Source organism: Vicugna pacos, chromosome X (genome assembly GCF_048564905.1).
Source record: "Vicugna pacos chromosome X, VicPac4, whole genome shotgun sequence".
NCBI classification, from domain to species: Eukaryota; Metazoa; Chordata; class Mammalia; order Artiodactyla; family Camelidae; genus Vicugna; species Vicugna pacos.
Window position 1 is genome coordinate 1,320,960 of NC_133023.1, and position 21,523 is coordinate 1,342,482.

At 51.5% G+C, this 21,523-nt stretch overlaps 1 protein-coding gene across 2 annotated transcripts in view; it reads left to right on the plus strand.

Annotated features, from left to right (window-relative positions):
• Window positions 1–11,403: 11,403 nt before the first annotated feature.
• CD99 (CD99 molecule (Xg blood group)) overlaps window positions 11,404–21,523 on the plus strand; it is a 32,194-nt gene continuing 22,074 nt past the window's right edge. Inside the window, exon 1 of one of the 2 annotated variants that reach the window (XM_072955911.1) lies at window positions 11,404–11,657. In XM_072955911.1, the coding sequence (XP_072812012.1) occupies window positions 11,591–11,657 (67 nt within the window). In that variant the 5' untranslated portion in view covers window positions 11,404–11,590. The remainder of the gene's footprint in view (window positions 11,658–21,523) is intronic. The other variant, XM_072955909.1, reaches the window with a different exon arrangement.

The window sequence follows — 21,523 nt, forward strand, 5'->3', positions numbered from 1 at the left end:
GATGGTTGGATGGATGGATGGATGGGTGGGTGGATGGATGGATGGATGGATGATGGGTGGTTGGATGGATGGATGGATGGATGGGTGGGTGGATTGATGGATGGATGGTTGGATGGATGGATGGATGGATGGGTGGGTGGATTGATGGATGGATGGTTGGATGGATGGATGGATGGGTGGATGGATAGATGGTGGATGGATGGATGGGTGGATGGATGGATGGATGGATGGATAAATAGATGATAGATGCATGGATGGGTGGAAGGATGGAAGGAGGGAGGGAGGGAAGTTATGGAGAGCTAGACAACAGATGGATGGATAGATAGATAAATAGACAATCAATAGATGGATAGATAGAAAGACACATGGGTGGAGGCAGGGAAAGAAAGAAGAGAGGAAAGGACAGATGGACACAGGGCAGACGGAGTGGTCACCCATGAAGACGCCTCACCCAAGAGTCAACTGCCCAAGAGCCAAGACCAAACCAGCCCCTTGGTTGGTGAAGGCTCCCTGAACCCCCTACAACTTATGGGGCTGATGCATTTGCACTTAGAGAAGAGGAATGATACATGACATTCATAATGAACCAACTGAGGACCAGGCTTTTTACATAGATTTTTACTGAATCCTCCCCAGACCCAGCGAGATGGCCACAGACACGTTCATGGTCAGAGGCATGAGAAGTTCCAGACGTTAAGCAGAGTTGTTCAAAATCATCGGATCGGTGTCCAGGGCCCACGGGGAGGGGTTGTAGCTGGTCCAATCATCCACGTTTCTGAAGACGCTGAGCTGATGAATCTGAGCACCGCCAGAGACCGGGGAGGGGAGAGGACGCACTTACTCGTGGGTTCCGTCCAGCTGGGGCTCTCCACCATCTGGTCTGTGTTCCTTATAAAATCCTTACTGGTCAAGATGTCATTGGATTGTTTGCAAAAGACATGACGGGCTACTAAAAATGGCATGCAATAAACTAAATTTACAGCGGTTTCGATGGTAAGAAAATTGACCCCCGATAACATTAAAACCTTCACTGTATATTAGAAATGCATGGAATAGCTTATAAATGATTAAGCTTTTTTTTTAAACTTGGGTCAATGCCTAAAATATGAGTCAGATAAATCCCTGGGTAAATTTGAACTTTAAATGCCTGCAGAGTTGGTTTTTTTTTTTTTTCTGGGTGGATACAACTTTCCGAAACATCCATAAAATTTTTCCGTCATAGCATCTTCCTTCGCATCATGACCCCATGAAAACAGAGCAAAGACTTTTCAAAATTGTGTTTTCCTTCCACCATCCTGGGCCAATAGAAGGCACAAGTATGTTAGGCCATGTTGATTTAGAAAGTTCTACTGCAGGATGTTTTAAATCCCTGCAGTAGGGTCTAATACATACACACACACACACACACACACACACACACACACACACACAAAACTCGAGAGGAATGGAAATTTGATAAACCAGGTTGGATTTGACCGTACAACCCACGACGTGCCCACTTTTAGAGACAAACTTTTTTTTTGGCTTGATCATCTATTTAAGCTTTTTTTTTTTGTACTTACAAAAAAAAAAACAAAAAACAACTCCACACTTCTCTTTGAAATAAGGAAGGCCATCAGAACTCTGATGTGGATTCCACCCTTGTGACTCAAAACCACACGGGGAGCCCCGTTTTATAGGAACCACGCTTCCTCCCAGTTGCTTCTGCAGAGGTTGGTGGCTCCACAGGGCGGAGGTTAGGCTCCCCGGAAGCGACAGCTGGTTGGGAAGGAAACAAAGCACCGCGCCCTGGGCGCCCCGCTCCACGTGCCCCGCCCCGGGGGGTGGGAGGGGGGGACATCTGCTTCTGCACACGACACACACGCAGCTGGGGAGCATCTGACGGGGCGATTACAAGGCGGGCTGGGCTCTGACACCTCGGTGAGCCTTGCAAACCTGAGAGCGACTTTGCAGACTTGCGTCGCCTCGGCCACGGTCGCTCCCAGCCCTGCCTGGGTGATGGAATCAGCTGGGGGGGCTTTAGAAACACTGACGCCGGCCCCAGCGCCCCACCGCTCTGCTCTGAGACTATGCTCTGCTGGGGGGTCCTGGGGGCAGCCTCTTCACCAAACGCCCGGGACTGCGGTGGGTTTAAACTCGGGAGTGAGACCCCTGACTCTGCTCAGTGTCCTGAACCAACTGGCATCTGGGCTGAACAGCCCTGCAGGACAGTAAAGACGAAATATTGCCTAAGAACAGGGTACAGGCAACCCTTCTGTCATGACTCAGCCCCCACCTCCAGGTGCCTGGGTGCAGAGGGCTCGTGGCTGCAGACAAACACCTCTGGGAGAGGAGGGGCCTCAAGCACGAGTCGGGGAGAGGCAGAGGGGGACGGGGGAAGTGGGGCGCCTTCACTTCGTGCCTCTGCTGAAACAAGGACCCACACCCAAAACGACGCACACCTGTTGTGTGACATTCCTGGAGCTCAGATGTCTGAGATGGGCGTCGCTGGGTTAAAAGTGAGGGGTTGCCCGGCTCACGACCTGTGCAGAATTGCCTCGGGTGAATCCATTCCTTCCTTTGTCCACTTTCCAGAGGCCGTCTGCATCCTTGGCTGGTGGCCCTTTCCTCCATCTGGGCGTCTTTGGGGACCAGTGTTCCGCCGCCCACATGAGATCTGAATCATTCATGGCATCCGGGAGCCTGGAAATAGGGTCTTCCCTGTGTGGGCCAAGGTGCAGGTCCAGGAAGGTGATGACTGCTGAGGGCACCGGCTTAGCAGAATTGAGGGGGTCCGTGCACGAGGCTGATGGGGAGATATGGGGAGAGGCACTGGGAAATGCCAGCAGAGAGAAGTCACCGTCTTCATATGAAGGGGACGCTTTATATGCGGATCCCTCTGTGACAACAGGATTACATCACGCCAGAGCAACTTACAGGAATGGAGAGTTTCAGCCTCAGGATGGTGGCTGTGAGAAATACCACTGGTTTCCTTCAAGGGCAAACTGGAGTGTGTCTTCTCCTTCTGCTGTGTTTTCTGTTTGGTTGGTTGGTTTTCGGGTTTCCTTGGTTGTCAGTAACGAGCAGCCCGCTTTCCTGATGGGAAAGCGAACATTGCACACCGATGCTCGGGGAAGATGTTCGCAAAGGGCCCACAGTAGAACAAAAAGGACCCTGAGAGCCGCAGCCAAGAGCAGACAGATGGGCAGCTGTGGGGCAGGAGGGGGCTCTTGGGGAACAGGTTTGGGGCTGGGGGCACCAGGAGAGTGGAAAGCAAGGATGGTACCTGGGGACAGTCAAGGGGGCATTTCCAGGACTGGGGACTGCCTGTGGCCTCTGTCTGCTTGCTTCCCCCCACCCCACCACACACTTCCTCTTTTCGTCCCCATGTGGCCCCGCCAGCCACTTGTGAGCCGCCGCTCCAAACTCCCTTTCTCTTTGATCCACAAGTGCCGGCTGCTTCTTCAACTGTCAGCTCAACTTCCGTCTGGTCCCCATCTGGGCTCCGGCAAGACCCCCAGGTCTCCACTAAGGTAGTATCCAGAGCGTCCGCCCCCCCCCCATATCACTGCTGGTAACACAGAGACACTTTCATAGTTTGTTCAAAGATTTGGTTCCCAGATGTCTCCCCCATTGGATTCAGTGGGTGTCTGGCTGAGTTTCGCTGATGTGTGAGAAGGCGGGATGGAGAGAGGAAGGGATGGGATGACGGAGGAAAGGAGCCAAGTGTGGAGGGAGAAGGGAGTGAGGAGAAGAGAAAGACGAGGGGAGAGTTGGATGGATGAATTTGAGCAGATGGATGGGTGGATGGGTGAATGGATGGGTGGATGGGTGGGTGGATGGATGGGTGGATGGTTGTTTGGATGGGTGGATGGATGGATGGATGGGTGGATGGATGGGTGGATGGATGGATGGATGGATGGATTGTGGATGGATGGGTGCCATGATGGGTGGATGGTTGGATGGTTGGATGATGGATGGATGATGGATGTTTGGATGGATGGATGGGTGGATGGATGACTGAGTGGGTCGCTGGATGGATGGAGGGATGGATGAGTCTAAGTGGATGATTGGGTGGATGGATGGATGGATATTTGAGTGAATGGATGGATGGATCGATGGGCAGATAAGCAGACAGAGAGACAAGGCAGGTTTATTAAAATGCCACCTAAGACTTCCCTCTTTGGCTCAGAAAGGTAGAATTGCATCCCCAATCCTGTGTCATTTCATCGGGATGGGTCTCCCTTCCCTCCTTTGTCAACTGGCAGCTTCCAGGCTCCTCCTTCTCTGTGACGTGTGGCTCCTCAGTGTCCCGTGGGGCAGCCTGAGCCTCTCTGGAGGACCCCTTCCAGCCCACCAGCCCCTGCCTCCTTGGGCCACACTTGAAACTCCAGAATGGGTCATGTTCCTCTGTTGGGAGCCCCCACCCCGCAGATTCTTTCCCTCGCCCTTTACATCCCATCCCGTCCCGTCCTTCCCGCCAGGGAGCTGCCCCTGCGGGCGGGCGGCAGCCACCTTCTGACACAGGGAGCTTTGTTCAGGGCTTTGCTGACGAGGCCCCGGCTCCTGAGTGGGAACCCCGCCGGGCACAGCCCACTGCAGGACATTTTTTTTCCAAAGTCATTCAAATTCCTGGTCTTTGGTATCCTGTCTGCAAACAGGATCATACACTTCCTCCTCCTCACTGGGGCACGCGGCTTCTTGCCCTGTCCCTGCCAAACTGAGTTGGGGGGGTGAGACTGCCTACGTGGCCCACGGGGTGGCGGGAGACATGCCCCTACTCCAAAGAGGGGTCCATTCCCCAAAGCTTTTTAACGAGTTCTCTCTGCAGATTGACCTGGTCGAGGTGCACAGCCTGAGAGGGAAGACAATCTTGGAATAATAAGGTTTGGTGAGAGAGTCTGGGCCGCCCCCCACCCCCGAAGGAAGAGTCGGCGGCACCTCAGTCATCCGGTGCAGACCTGGGGCGTCTGCACACAGGCCAGCTGAGGGGGTCCGGGGCCGGCGCCGCCCTAGACAGCCTCGCCAGAGTCACCTGCCAGCTGGTCCACGGCTGACACTACCCGTGTGGCCGTGGCTTGCAAAGCTGGCTCCTAGCAAATCCGGGAGAATTTGTGCATGGCGAGCACAAGGCAAACGAAACACGAAGGCCCTTTCTTCTTTCCATATAAACGGCTCCTCACATGCTGGGCAGAGGGGTAAAGACGGGGTGGTGGAGAAAGACAGACTCGCCCCCAGCACGGGGGCCACCTGTGGCGAGACGCACACACACCATGTGTCTTGGCCCCAGTCACTCTCCTCTTTGCGTCTGTGCTGTGATTTTTAACATACCCATTGCCACGGCAAGTAGCTTTGCAAATACCGATTTGCTGCCTGACGGAAAACGTTTCAGTTCCAACGCTACTCTTGAAAAATAAAAAACCTACAACAGAGCAGCCGATTGCCCTAATCTTCAGCACCTCCTTCTCTGCGGTTAAAGAAGCCAGATGTAGAGGCCGTCTCCATGGGGAGGGGAAAACAAACCGGCCGAAGTGAGATGAGTCAGCGGGAAGCCCAGCGGAGCCCGGCAGGGCTGGGGCAGGGGTGGGGGGGTGGCGGGGACAGGCCGGGCGTGGCCCCCTGCTGCTTCGGTAAAGTCACTGCCCCACGACGCCGTTTGTTTTCCAGCTGGTAGTGGAGCAAACAGACGAGGCCCTTTGTCCCGACCCGAGCAGAAGGCTGCTCTTTCTGTACCAATAAATATGTCCCTTCCACACCACGGTCAGAGGGGGAAAGGAAAGAAGGAACTAGGGTGCTCCCTGAGAAGCATTTGCTTAATTTATTATTAAAAATTCTTTTTATTGAGGTGGACTTGATGTACAATATTATTTAAGTTTCAGGTGTGCAACATAGTGATTCACAATTTTCAAAAGCTATGCGCCATTTATGGTTATAAAATATGGGCGGTGTTCCCCGTGTGGTACAATGTGTCCTTGTAGCTTATGTATTTTATACATAGTAGTTTGTACCGCTGACTCCCCTCCCCCATCTTACCCCTCCCCCTTCCCTCTCCCCACTGCTCTGTTCTCTGTGAGTCTGCTTCTGTTTTGTTATACTCACTAGTTTGTAGCACTTTTTTAGAGTCCACATCTAAGTGATATCATACAGTGTTTGTCTTTCTCTGTCTGACTTATTTCACTTAGCACAATTTCCTCCAAGGCCTTTCATGGTGCTGCAAATGGCATGATTTCATTCTTTTTCATGGCTGAGTAGTATTCCGTTGTGTAAATACACCACATCTTCTTTATCCAGTCACCTGTTGATGGACATTTCGGCTTTTTCCATGTCTTGGCTGTTGTAAATAGTGCTGCTATGAACACTGGGGTGCAGCTGTCTTTTTGAATTAGAGTTTTTCTGGGTATATGCCCAGGAGTGGGACTGCTGGATCATATGGTGAGTTCACTTTTAGTTATTTAAGAAATCTCCGTACTGTTCCCCTTAGTGGCTGCACCAATTTACATTCCCACCAACAGCACGGGAGGGGTTCTTTTTTCTCCACATCTTCCCCAACATTTGTTATTTGTGATCTTTTTCGTGACAGCCAGAATGTCGTACTATTTTCATATATTGTCATGACATATTGCTCTTTGGATTGTCTTTTCAACCCTGTAAGCATGTGCAAACCGCTCTGTCCGGCTCACGGGCTCCACCCGATTAAGTGGTGGGCTGGGCTTTGACTTGCTGGCCCCAGTTTGCTGACCCTCAGTGTAGTTAAGAAGTTCATGGCAAATGAACTTTAATACAAAACAGAAACAGATACACAGACATAGAATACAGACTTGTGGTTGCTGGGAGGAGGCGGATTGGAAGGGACAGACTGGGAGTTTGAGATTTGCAGATACTGACACGTATATATAGAATAGCTGAACACGTTTATAGTGTACAGCACAGGGAAATATATACAAGATCTTGTGGTAAGTCGTGGGGAAAAAGAATGTGAAAATGAATACCTGTATGTTCATGTGTGACCGAAGCACTGTGCTGTGCACCAGAAATTGACACAGCATTGTATCCGACTATATCTCAATTAAAAAAAAAAAAAGAAGAAGTTCATGGTTAACTGCAAAACTCTAGGGCTCACCGATGCATTCGTTCATTCCTTCAGAGGTATGGCTTTTGGAGCCTGCTTGGTGGCTGTCACTGATCAGAGCCCTTGAGATACGGGAAGAGGGTGACAAGCGTTGAGGACGAACAGTGTATCCAAGCTATTACAAGAAAGGAAGTTATTTTCTCCTACGCATCCTGGTTTCTCCAGCGAGGGTCCTCATAAGTGGGAACGGCCAGGACAGAGTGAAGACGTTAAAAACAAGACAGGTTCAAGGTGGAGTCACTTCTGATAAGACCCATGTCAGCAAACAGAGACTTGACTTAATGACAGTTTTGGCTTCTCACGGAGGTGGAATCTTAAACCAGGTCCTCAGGAGTCAGCCGGTGGGCAACAGAGAGGGAATGTGGCTCTAAGCACCTGCCATCCCCTGAGGGTAGAGAACTTGTCACCACCAACCTGCTTTCTGCTGGTGCAACCATCCTGGTCCCCGCTCCCTTCTGCCTACAGAAATCTTTCATTTTTGTCCAGCTCCTCAGAACTCCTTTCTGTCTGCTCAGTGGCATGCTGCCGGATTTTTGAATCGTCAAATAAATTCAACAAGACCTTTACCATTGGCCTGGCTGAATTTTGTTTTTATTGTTGTGTATATTTATTTATTTATTTATTAAAGTCTAGTCAGTGTACAGTGTTGCGTCCATTTCTGGTGCACAGCATCATGTTTCAGTCATACAGAGACATATAGATACTCCTTTTCGTATTCTTTTTAACCACAGGTGACTACAAGATATGGAACATAGTTCCCTGTGCTGTACAGTAGGACCTTGTTGTTTAACTATTTTATATATAGTAGTTGGTATCTGCAAATCTTGAACTCCCAATTTATCCCTCCCTACCCTCTTTCTCTCTGGTAACCATAAGTTTGTTTTCTGTCTGTTTCTGTTCTGTAAATAAGTTTGTCTGTTTTTAGATGCCAAATATAAGTGATCTGATATGGCATTTTTCTTTCTCTGTCTGACTGACTTCACTTAGAATGAAGATCTCCAGGCCCATCCATGTTGCTGCAAATGGCATTATTTAATTTTTTATGGGTGAGTAGTATTCCATTGTATAAATATACCGATTTTATTTTTTAACATGAGAGGGACACACGCAGATGTAGTAGTAACATCAAAGGTCACTGATCACCTCAGCAACCCAAATATACTTATGATAAAAAAAAAGTCTGAAATATTGCGAGAATCACCAGCCTGTGACACAGAGACATTAAGTGAGCGAATGCTGCTGGGAAAACTGTGCAAGTTTGCCACAAACTTTCCATTTGTTAAAAAACAAAACAAAACTGTATCTTAGAAGTCCTTTAAAAAAGCTGTAAAAAAAAGCTTAAAAAAAGCTATATCTTATAGAATAAAATGAAGTCTGTCTACAGGTGTAAATGGAAAGAAGAAAGTTCATTGTGTTTTGTTTCCTTTGTCCTCATCATAAATAAACAAAATCTAGAATTCTCCCACCTCCTCGGCTCTGCAAGGGCTTTCTCTCTGGGTGTGGTAACAGACCAGTATCATCCTTATGGGATCCCACCGGTTACATAACTGGTGACACCAAATGCCTTCCAGATGCTGAATGACTCCGTGTTTTTTGAAATCTGATTCATCGTCAGAAAATGAAGCTTACAGTACGTGGGTGTGGTTTTTCTGTCCGCTGAGTACAAGTCGCCTCTGCTTAACTCGAATGTTTAAACTCATCAGTTGGTGGAAACTTGGTGAAACTTCACAGGTGTGTTCTCAGCCGGGGGAGTGTTGAGGTGAGAAGTGGAATTTTGATACAAATAAGACCGGCAGCTTGAGCGTTCACTGTGTGTATGATTATTAATGCATGTTTCCTGACGGGCTGTCTGTTGAAAACATTAAAAGAGCAGATTCCCCCGTCCTGGAGGTGAGGAACCTCCTATTTTATCGATCAATTGATCTGTCTGTCTATCTATCTATCTATCTATCTATCTATCTATCTATCTATCTATCTATCTATCTATCCATCCATTCATCCACCCATCCATCCATCCATCCATCCTTCCAGCCCTGCATCCAGCCATCCATCCATCCATCCTTCTGTTCACCCTCCCACCCACCCACGCATCATCCTGTGCAGGTGCAGCTAAGCTCTGGGCTTCTTTCTGGGACCATTGTTCAGAAAATGGGGGCATTATCCTGTCCTGGGGGTGGAGTCTGTGGCCTTCGGACGTCAAAAAATCACCACTTGGACACTCACAAATGCCCAGTTGGAGGGTCTGTGGTCATAACCAGTCTTAACCATCTTGAGCTCAGACTGGACACAACTGACCCCAAGTCCCTGAAAAACAACTCGGACAAACATCTTACTGTTCGGGCGCCATGATGTTAGGGAGATGTGCAAGTTTTGTTTTGTTTTGTTTTGTTTGTAGCAAAAATGAAAGCGATCAGTGAAGGCAGGTTACAAGTTCACTGTTCGTTAGGCAAGGCACAGTGTAATGCACGTCTGTGCCCAGTGCCCTCGGTTTCACGTGCAGAGCCAGAGGCCCGTTCCCTGGTGTGATGCGTCGCACTCCGGGTCTGACTTACGACCCACGTGCGTGTTCCGTGGCATCCAGATACAACTCAGGATGCTTTTTCAATTAATTTAATTTTCATCCTGGAAGTTACAGCTTCTTGAAGCCAAAGCATCTGTGTGATGTTGTGGAGATTTTTACTTTGGAGCCAAGGACGGTAATACTTTAAAAAAAAAAAAAGTCATCTTAATGAATTAGAGAAATCTTTCAAAGGCCTTTATGTGTGGACATAAATACAAAACCTCCAGGCCTGGCTTTCAGAGGGTGACGGTGCTTATTTATTATGGCTGATGATGGGGACCCAGATCCTTTGTGATACCATGCACTCCAGAAGCTTCTGGAATATTAAAGGCAGTGAAAAGATGTCACAGTGCAGTCCAATTGGCAGAGGCTGGAGATTGGCCCGGTAGGGTCTTTCTTTTAAAAGTCATTGGGGTGAACTGGAAATTTCCTCAGGAAGTGTTGTTCGATGTTAATGCTGACACGAATCACATGTTTCTTTCATCTGTGCTTTATTTCTTTGGCTTACCTCAAGGTGCCAAAATGGCTGCAGCAGCTCCGGCATCCCCTTGCTCCACAAGAAGAGTCCTGGAGCTCCTCCTGTTTAGGACGGCCCAGGGCCCATACTCTCCATCAGCACCCCCCGCCCCACAAGACTGTGGCCAGGGGAGAGAGCAGGTAGTCATTGGCAGAGTCAAGGGTGAAAGGGGAGGGGTAGGGAAAAATGAAGAGGGGAGGTTGCTGGGAGGCGGGGCCCTCTCTGGCTGGGCATTCAACCCGGGTTAACTATAAGAAAGAACACCTCATAGGCAGGTTTTGTTTGTTTGTTTTCCTCTGAAAATCATCACATTATCTTCATGCTTGTAAACCACAATCATGTCTTGGGGATTCTGCTGGCCCAGGAAAAGAACCACCTTCTCCCTGCCTCCAGCTGTGTCTGCTCACACTGCCGGCCTTGTAAGGCAAGCTGTCTGAGGGCCCCTGGGGTGCGAGTCCAGGCACCTGGGGCCAGGCATGTCCCTGTGTGTGGCAGCAGCAGGACACGTGCAGGGAGGGCCTGGGGGAGGAGCCCTGAGTCACCCTGGGGAAGTGGGACTTGCTGGGGAAGGAGCTGACCCCAAGAAGCATAGGGTTTGGAGGGTGGAGTGCCAGAATGTGACTCAGGGATATTTCTCAGTCTGACACGGTGTTCCAGTACCCTGGAGGGACAGTCAGAATTTTAAGCTACTGTCTTAATTAAAAAGAAAAAATCAGAAACCTGGGGCAGGAAAGTGCACCCATATTGTAGCTGCGGCTTGGGGCTGTCACCTCCCCTGCCCCCCGCCCCCAACCACGGCGCCAGCCTCATCGGATGGGGGTAGGCAAGACATGTCCCGTCCCTCCCCACTCCTGGCTTTGCCGGGAGACACTTCGGGAACGCGGAGACTCCTCCAAGAGAGGTCCTTGGTCACGCTGGGAAGTCAGGGCTGGTGCATTGCACCCCAAAACCCCACTGGTAGCTTGGGGCCTTGTTGGGGACCCCAGGCTGCTGCATCCAGGCAGGGGGTCCGCACCTAACAGGGAAGGGAGGAGGGGCTTCACCCTGCTCTCAGGAGAGGCGGGCCTGGGGATCCCGTTAAAGAGGCGTGGACGGAGGTGGGGGGCGCCCACAGTTTCCCAGCAGGGGCGGAGTTTCGTTTTCCGTCTCCTCCGGGTAGGGATCACCCCTGGGGGCGCAGGCCCCTCTCCCGCTCCGTGCGCCCGCCCAGCAGCTCCCGAGCTCCCGCCCCCTAGTGCTCCCTGGGACCGCGGGCGGGGCCAGCTCGGGCCGGGGCGGGGCGACCGCGCCGCGGCCTCACCCCTCCCCGCCGCCGGCCCCTTCCCGGGCTGGGGGAGTTCCTCCCGCCGCCAGCCGCCCGCGCGCGCCGCTCCCGGGACGGTCCCTGCGCGGCGCGGGGCGCACCATGGCTCGCCGGGCTGTCTGCGCGCTGCTGCTGGTCGGCCTGCTCGGCACCCTGCTGCCCGCTCGCGGTGAGTGCGCGCCGGGGGCGCGGCGCGGGCTGGGGGACCCGCTTGGAGCCCGCGCCGGGACTCCAGGGAAGGGCCAGACCGGGGGAAGGGAGGGGGCGAAACTTGTGGGGCCCTCCTTGTTGAGGGGGACATACTTTGGGGCACACTGCCTGGGGGACGCACTTCGGGGGTCGCACTGGGGGTTTACCTTAGGGAGCACACTGTGTGGGGAACGCAGCTTGGGGGGGCGCACTACTTTGGGGGCGCACAGTGTGTGGCTGGGAGGCGCGTGGAGGGAGGCGCGCCGGGGTCCCGGGGCGCCCCTCCCCGCCGGCCGGACGCGCCGCGCCCGCGGGCGGCCACCGCCCCGCTGCCGTCCCCAGCTCCCTCGCTGCGCGCCTTTGGACTCACTCCAGAGGCCGAAAGTCAGCGTTTGTCTTCAGATCCACAAACTCTTAAGAGTTAGAGGCTCCTGGGCGAGCGGCGGCACCCGACGCCCCCCCCCCTTCCCGCGGGATCCCCTTTCGCTCCCGGGGCGCGCCCCCGCGCCCCTGCAGCTGCCCCGTCCCCCGACCCCGGCCAGCGCCGGCCCGGCCCTGCGACCCCCCCATGCGGAGCCGCCTCCCGGAGCCACGCCCTGCGGCCTGGGCCTAAATTTGGACTCGTCCCGGGAGCCCGAAGCCGGGCAGGGGAAGGGGGGGCGGGGGGAGTCAAAATACTCGGCGCCGTGGGCACGGTCCTCACCGCTCTGCGTGTCCTGGCCGCGCGGCTCGGCGCAGAGCGACTCCGGCCAGAGACACGCGCTCTCCCCGGTCGCCGCGCGTGCCCCGTGTGTCCGAGCGCAGGACCCAGACAGTCACAGAGCGAAGTGTCAGGGGGCGGGCAGGACGCCAGGGCCCCCACGCTCGCCGCCGAAGCTGGCTTCCTCCCCGCCGTCGCCCGCATCTTTCTCCTTCTCCTTTTAAAATGGAAGTCGAGGTCTTAACTTCCCTGCAGTCTCTCTCTGAAGTGCTGGGGTCCTGCTGGGCGTGGCTTAAAAAAATCCTCGCTCTCTGCAGTTAAGGGTCGGTTTTTCCTTGTTGACATGGTTGCTTCTCAGTGGACAGGCACACAGGCCGGCGTCGTTTTAGGATTCAGGAGAGGGGGGTGGGGGTGGGCACACTTTAGGACCCAGACACAGGGCAGAGAGGGCCTGGTCTGCACCTGGAAATTTCCAGCTCAGCGCTAGAGGCTGGATTTTGAATTCTGCCCCACCCGACCCTGACTCCCCCGTTTTTGCTCTCCAGAGGATTTGCACATTGATGTGTGCACTTTTTTCGATGTGTCCCATGCATTCTAGAAGTTGTGCGTTCTGGTGGAGAATCATAAAAAAAAAAAAAATCCAGCCTGACCCCCGGGGACCTCTTGGAAGAGTTTAGAGTTGGCTGGGTGGGGAGGGCCAGGAACGGGTCCCTGCTTTCCTTCGCCAAATCCCACCTGACTGCCCCACCACGAACGTTCCACGGGGTCTTGTTTCTGCTGTGTGTTTGAGTGACATCTACCCACAAGAATTTTCCATGCATCCTTCAGGCTATGCCTTCATTCCAGTTTCATGAGTTAAGTCCTCACGGAGCCTTCACAGTGCGCTGGGTTCCAGGCAAATGGGTCAGAAGGGCTTCTGGTCGCCCAGAAAAGTACCATCCGCCCGTGGTGGGGGGGGGGGAGAGAAACATCTCATGGGACAGATAGGATGTCGGACGACAAAGACGGTGACAGCCACACAATTCAAGGACTCAGCGGCCAAGAACACCACCTTGGCCAGTGTGAGCACTTGGCTGGGTTTGAAGCGCTCTGGGGTGAGACCATTTTTGACAGTTTTAATGTACGGCCTATATTTTGGGGGCACCCCGGCAAGCCATATGATAATTTTCAGAAAAACCCACAGTAGCCATAACCCGAAATTGCCTGATTTCTAGGCAGGTTGTTCCTGGCCACTCCAAGATGGGGAAGTTTGACGTTTTAGTGGCAGTGGGGTGGCAGAGGCACAGAGCAGTGGAGGAGGGAGGGGAGGGGAGGGGATCCCGACTCGCCCCCAAAAAGCAGAGAACGCACAGAGCTTTCCTACAAGTTGGCCTCCTGCCCCACCCCCTCTCCCCTGCCGGATCCTTCTGGGGTCCGGGGCAGGGACGGGCTATTCCCGAGAGATACAAATGGGGTTTTTATCAGGGGAGAAGCTGAGGACACACTTCCCTCTAGAAATAGAGGTTTGGTTTCCGTTCTGGCTACAAAAGTCCATTGAGTCAAGGACAGCTCTTCACTTCAGGGCTGAGAGCCCCGGCGTTCTTTCAGAGTCCTGGAGAACACTGGGACCAGGTTTCTCCGGACGTTTCCGTGGGTTGTGGAGAAGGAAAGAAGCTGCTTCAACTTTAAATAGAGCACGGTTCCCCAGGGGACACTTGGCAAAGTCTGGAGACATTTTTTTTGGTTGTCACAACTCAGGGAGGGGGGCATCTCCTGGCATGTGGTGAGTGGAGACCAGGGACGCAGCTGCACAGCCCACAGTGCACAGGACGCCCCCCCATCAGAGAGTCATCCGGCCCCAGGTGTTAAGTTGCGAAACCCTGGTGTTTATAAGTATTAAGAATTCTAGGTTGTTGGCTGCTGGGTGTTCTGATTCTGTTTTCTTCCTCCAGTTAGAAAAACCCCATTCCAGACCCTAAAACGGCTGGTACCAGGGGGACCTTGGGGAGAAATGGCTGGGACATGGGTCCCCAGCCTCACAGCTCTCCCGGAGGCGGTCTGCACGCACTGTTTGAAAACCGGAAACGCCAGCGCAAACAGACTTGGGTGGGTTGGGGGTTCCCTGGCACCCCCACACCCAAGCAAGTGTCGGCTTGATTTCTCCAGCTTCCCACCCCTCTGCCCTGTGGGCGCCGGTCTCTGCCCACTGGGCAGAGGAAGTGAGTTTCATTATCCGGCCTGCATGTTGGCTCAGATAAAGGATAATTGCCTGTTATTTCCCTTAGTGCTTTGCTGGTTTCTGAATTCTCAGTTGACGATGTTTCCACACTTTTTTTTTTTTTTTTGTGCATGGGGATATTAAAATACTTGATTTTGGCAGGGGAGGGAGAAGCACTTTTCTTCCTCTGGATAATGTGCTAGTTGGCAGCCTCTTGTTCAAAAAAAAAAAAAAATAAAGAATGCAGTTAAAAAAAAAAGAAAAAGACAAGTGAACATAAATACAAAACAGAAACAGACTCACAGACATAGAATAGACTTGTGGTTGCGAGGGGGTAGCAGGGTGGGAAGGGACAGACTGGGAGTTTCAGATTTGCAAATACGGACAGGTACCTATCGGATAGATAAACAAGATTATACTGTGTAGCACAGGGAAATGTATACAAGATCTTGTGGTAGCTCATGGTGGAAAAAAAAATGTGACGGTGAATATATGTATGTTCATGTATAATTGAACAACCATGCTCTACACTGGACATTGACCCAACATTGTAAACTGACCGTAACTCAATAAAATAAATAAAATAAACATGTTTTTTCTAAAACTAAAAAAAAACAAAAAAAACAAAAAAAACAATGCAGTTAGCAGAGGAGTTCAGCCCATGCAGAGTGTGAGCTTCGGGGTGGGATATCACAGAGGGTTCCTGGCACTTTTTTTAGTGCTCATGTTTTCCCCCAGAGGAGACTGACCACCGCCCACGTGGAGCGTGTGTGGTGTTTGTTCCTGCTGAGATTTTCCAATGACAGTGGCTGCTTTTAGGAGGAAGAAAAAGCACATGCCTTGTGTGACTTACAGACAGGGTTAGAGGTGAGGCTGCTGCTGTCTTTGGTCGGGGAGGACTCCGAGCCGCTCAGCACCCTGGAACCCTTTGGACGCCCAGATGTCCGAGGGGCACCGTACAAGGAGACGTGGGAGAGACTCACCTCCCCGAGTTCCCGTGTGGCTTCTTGTCACACCTGGGTGTCCGTCTCACGTGAAGCAACAGAGAGCGCTCTTTGATCTCCTTTGCCAATTCTTGTGATTGATAAGAGAGTGTGTGCTTACAGGTCTCCAGAAGTCCTCCTGGGAGGGTACGATATACTGGGAAATAGTTTTTACGGACAAGAGGGGCTTTTTTTTCTAACCCTCGGAAGATGACACGTACTTGAAAAATGAACGGCCCGCGAGCGTTGTAATCATTCACGTGGATTTAATGATGCACGTCACGGCAGCCCCTTTGTGGCCATGCGGCTGGCCCGAGAGTCTTCAGTGGGACGGGGAACGTTACAGTTCAACACAAAGTCAGCCCAGAAAAGCCTCTGCACCAGGGGACAGAAGTAATGTCCAGTCACACTCACAACCTTACAGTACAAAGACCCCCCCACACACACACGCACGCACACAGAGACACATCGCGGTCAACATCCCTGAATATTTCGTTATATTTGCATCCTCCTGGGAGAATCGCCAGGCTGTGTGGGATGCACAGATTGCTGGTCTTGCGGAATGCCGCCATATTGTGCCTCATTTTGGCTTTGTCCTCACATGGAGAGCTGGTTGACCACCCAACACTTGCTTTTTTTTTTTTTTTTTAAGTTTGTGCTAATCTGTTGGGTGAAAGAAGTTAACTAACAAAAATTCGTTGTTTGTATTTACCTAATTCATCCTCAAAGCACAGCTCGGACGGATGCTTTGGCTCCAGACCACCGCAATAAAGCGAGTCACGTGAATGGTTTTGGTTTCCTGGTGCACATGAAAGTTATGCAGCCTCTTAGGTGTGCAGCAGCATTATCTCTTTAAAAAAAAAAAAGCATGAAAAAAAAACCAAAGTACAGATCTTAATTTAAAAAATATGCTTTATTGCTCAAAAAATGCAAACCATGCTCTGAGCCGTCAGCGAGTTGTCATGGTAACATCACAGATTACTCATCGCTAGTCATCCAAACAAGTGTAATCCTAGTGAAAAAGTTTGCCGTAGCGGGAGAGTTACCCACATGTGACGCAGGAGCGCAAAGTGCGCCGGTGCTGCTGGGAAAATGGCACCGACACTGCTGGATGCAGGGTTGCCCCAAACCTGCAGTCTGTCAAAACCGTGGTAAAATGGAGTGCAGTTCGACAGGGTCTGCCTGCGCCTTTCGCATCTGTGTCTGCAGCTGGCCACACAGGGCCACAGCAGCTCCTGGCTTTGAACTCCCTGTTCTGCCTATACCGTTCTGACACCAGTTTCGGGAGCGAGCCCGTGGGTGTGGCTCAGCTTTGTGTTAAAAAGGACTCGGTGAGCAACCTCATTGCTCATACTATTTAAAAAAAAAAAAAATCCCCGGAACAGGAAACCAGAAACTTCCGTTTTTCTTTCTGCAGAGTTAGATGCATGCAAGTATTTTTTTTTTTCTAGTAGACACCCGTTGGTGGGCTGTGAATTTAGTGAGTGTCCAGCAGTGTCGAAAAGAAGGACATAAAACAGATGAGAGAAGAAAAACACCCAGCCATTCTGCGCAGGCTTTGGTGACGTCGCCTCTGTCTGGGTGGCCTGGGCCGCGATGGAAAAATGTCTTTGTTCCCGCGGACGGCAGGCAGGACGGATCAAACTCCGTGGCCGGTCTGGACCCCTTTCACGTTGCTCTGCTTTCTCTAGATAGCATCCCACCATTTTTTTTGAGAAGGGCCATCAGGTTGCTGAGGATCAGCCACTTTTAAAAGTGCAAAAAGTCATGGCTTCCAAGGGTGCTTTTGACGGGGAAAAAAAAAAAGTGCCCGCGTTCGGTCCTCAGTGGAAATGATGGTATTTGGCAACACTATGTGCCTCACCCCCCGTGGAAGAGACACAGGGCGACGCTTACATATTGGACACAGAGTAACACTGTGTAGCAGGAAGGGCACTGGGTGTGCACGAATGTGTGAGCGAGCAGGAGGTGGGTGCTCAGCTGGGTGTGTGCGAGGTCCTGCACAGGGCGCTGCTGGACGGGGGAGGCAGGGCCCCTCCGTGCTGAGGAATTGACTTAAGGACTCGTGAACTGGCTGCAGGGAGGTAGCCCTTGACGGATGTGATGGATGGTTGATGGGTGGGTGGATGACAGACAGGTAAATGGACAGGTGGATGCTCATAGATTGATTGACGGGTAACAGTGATGGATGCGGATCGGTAAATAGATTACCTACGCACACAGCTAGATAGAGGACGGAGAGACAGAGAGCTGCGCGAGCCCATCGCAAGCTGTTTCCAGTTGGAGGGGGCACCCTTTCTCGTTGTTTTGAAACTGCCAGCACCCTCACCTCGTCACAAGCACATCCCGAGGCATTGGGTTATCATCCCCGCGTCGTGACAGGCTCAGGAGCTGCCTTGGTGTTGGGGAAGGAAGCAGGGAGGGGAAGATGGGACTCTGCTGGGGTGTAGATCACAGCCTGTGTCCTGCTGCAGCAGAGAAAGCGTCCCGGTCCCCCTCTGGAAGGATGCCGCTGGGTTCCCACCCCCAGCTCTCTCTCCGGGTGGGGCTTACCCAGGTTACTGCTCAGACACCGGGTCCATCTGGTTGGACCCCTGGCCATATTCTCAGCTCCTCATGATTTTCCTCCCTGGTGTTCATCTCCTCCTTCACCCTTACCTTTTGTGATATGACCATGGGCCCAGCCCCCTCCTCCAACAGAAGTTGCCCTTCACTCCTGCCAGCTCCCTCTCCCACCTCTGATGTTAGCAAGTCCTGCTGATTTCACTTCTAAATCTTTCTCCACCCCTGCCCCATTCTCCATTTCTGCTCTTTTTGAGAACCTTCCCCCTCCCCCAGCCCCACTCCTCATATCTTTCCAGGATGAATACAATAAGCCCTTAACTAGTTTGTTCCCTGGACCCTCAGGGACTTTGAGGAGGCCTGGGGACCCCCTCACGGAATAATGTATTCTTTAATGCATAAGATAGGATTGCCAAGGAAACTGATGACATGAAACCAACCATCCAGTGTGCAGGTGAAGAAGGCTCTGGCCTCAGCCAAGGCTGTTGGCAGACCCTGGACCAAAACACCAGAAATGAGAGAGAAGGAAGAAACCATGTTAAGGAGAATTAAGGAAGTGAAAATCCATAGCTGGGTTCTGCAAAGCAGGCCACACACTGGCATCACATGGGTGGGCTTCAACACCCTGGTAGATCCCAGCCCCCAAAGTTTCTGATATAACTGGCCTGGGGTACAGCTGGGGCATTGGGAGTGAAAATAAAATCTCCCTGGGTGTGTAGCCAAGAGTTGAGAACCAACATCTAGAGGCCATGCTTCTCAAACTGTGATGTGCATAGGCATTGCCCACGGAAATGCTTTAGTCTTGCTGGGAGGGATGCCAAGGGCTTCCTGGAGGAGGCAGCATCTCATCAGGGCTTTGAGGCATGAATAGGAGTTTTCCTGGTACAGAAAGAAGAGATTGGCATTTACTGCCAAGTAGAGGATTTAAGTGAAGGCCTGAGGATGGCCAAGGTGTTTACACTGTGTGACCCCTTCTCCCCCAAGTCATTCACAACATGTTGGGGGTGATTGTAAATTTTCAAGGAATGCACAGAGACATCTGTGACACACCACAGGCACTACTATGAGTAAGTCGTTTGTCCTTAAGTACCATCCATCCTTAGTATTCTCAGACTCTCCATTTTGCATATCTGCCTACCTGCTGCCATTTATTTTTAATTCTCAAATCACTACTCTCTCAGTTCAGGGATTTGTGCAGGGCAGAGAAAAAAAAAACTGAGTCACATTTCTGGTCTCAGACTGTGAACAAGTGTCTGTGTAGTGCCACGTTTTTGCGTTTTTGTACTTTCTGCTTGTGATTTTGCTGTGTAACCCACCCACCTGCTCACCCCCTCCATGTAGTGCTGAAGTGCTGTCTGTTGCCTCTAAACACAAAAAGGCTGCCAGGAGCCTTAGGGAGTAAATAATGCATGTGAGACGAACTTCGTTTAGGCAGGAGTGATACTGCTGTGGGCATGGACAATACAGATTATGTAACATTATGTGATGCAGAAACACGCATAACACCAGGTAATGTGTTATTCATTAGCTGATGACAGTGAGGCCTGGGGGTGCAGCCGCTTAACTGTCTTTCCTCAGGAGTCATGAGTGAATACTTGCTGATTCAGAATATCTGGTGATTTTATCAAAGGAAACCACCAAATGTAACGTGACTCAGCAGTGATTAATAAGTGGAACCGTTAACTCCAGTCTGGGGGCTTTGGGCCAGAACCTGGAGGTGCAGGGGGATCCGTGAACTGATAAAAATTTGGGTCATTTGGGGCCAGCGTGAAGGGGCAGGACAGGGAGCAGTGTGAAGAGAGGTGGCTGGAGATGAAACTGGAAATGGATGTGGGGCTTCGAGTCAGGTCCTGGAGATGGTATTTCGGGGAGCAATGCCTTGGTTTCTTCCCTGAGGGAGGCTGGATCCCCTGGGGTCCTGGAACTCCCTCCCTACAGCAGTGGGCTAAGGGGACCCTGGCTGTCTGTCCCCGCGTCCCAGCCCACCATGTAAGGCTCAGAGTGGGTCCTCAGAAAGGGGACCTCAGCCCAGAAGGGTGGGTGGTCACCTGGGAGATTGTTACAAATGCAGGTTCACAGGCCTGGCCCCAACCTGCTGAGTCTGTCTTTGGATGCAGAGTCCAGAAATGTGGGCTCGCCGAATTCTAAAAACCGCTGGTCCTCGGAACCCAGAGCCCAGCTCACAGCTTGAATGGGTTGTCTGGGGTCTTCTAAAATTTGGCACGGCTGGGAGGGCTGTCCCCCGGAGTTACAGCACACGAGAGAACATTCACCTCCTGGAGACTAAACGTCTGCCAGGAGGAACGTTCAATCGCGCACCTCGAGAAAGGTCACGCCAGTGTCTGGAGCCGGTCACGCCAGCTGCAGGAAATCCAGGCCGTCTCAGACAGGGAGGAATCAAATCAAATCAAATCAAACAGCGCCTCCCATCACCTGATCCCGCGGGGGCCCCTCCCTGCTCACCTGGGGGAGTTGTGGGTTCTATGGAATTACCCGCAGTCAAGCCCCCACAAGCCCAGAGTCGTGGTTTTCAGGAGCGGGCCCTGCGATGGATTGCTTTTTTCCAGAAAAGACACCTCTGCCGGGCGTCCCCCAGAGGCTGAGCGTGAAGCACCCGCGTGGTCACTGAGTCCCTCCTAATGTGCTTGTGGGTTTTCTGCAACCTCTGTTTCTAGTGAGGGTGGGGGAAACGGCGGGAGGGAGTGGAGAACACTCTAGGTCAGCATCTGGCCAGGAGTGGGGCGTGGCTGTCGCGGGTGGACTCAGGGCGTGGGGGACCCTGATGCTGCCTTTGACGGTGGGGGCGACGGGGTCGGAGGTTACGGGGGTCTGTTTCTCACCCCCCCCCAAAAGGGAGAGTTGTGGAGATCAGCTGGATTGTCCAGAGAGCCCCAGGAACAGACGAGGCCCTGGGGAAATTCATCCAGGGCTGCTGTTAGCCTTGCGGGATTATTATGGGATTCCTGCCTTATTCGTGTGAACGTCTGGAAGGCGGGGGAATCCTCTGCCTGCCGAATGTTTATTTCAAGTCCAATTTTGTGTCTAGAGGGTACTTCTATTTTTACTTATACCTGTATTTGTTTATGTAATTGGTAGTTTTTGTGGGTAAATGATGAATTGCATAATTCATAGTTTCTAAAACTGATTATTATATGGTATTTACATTCTAATTTTATTTCTAGAATTTATTTTTGTTTTATATATATGTATGTTCATGTGTATAATAGTTTCTGTGTATAAATTGCAAATTACATAATTCATAATTTATTATAAAAATGTATAGTCTGTTTGAGTTTTGACTATATTTTATTCCTATTTTATTTATACATGTATTCATTTATATAATTGATCGTTTCTTTCTATCAATTATAATTTGTGTAAATTATAAATTACATAATTTAATT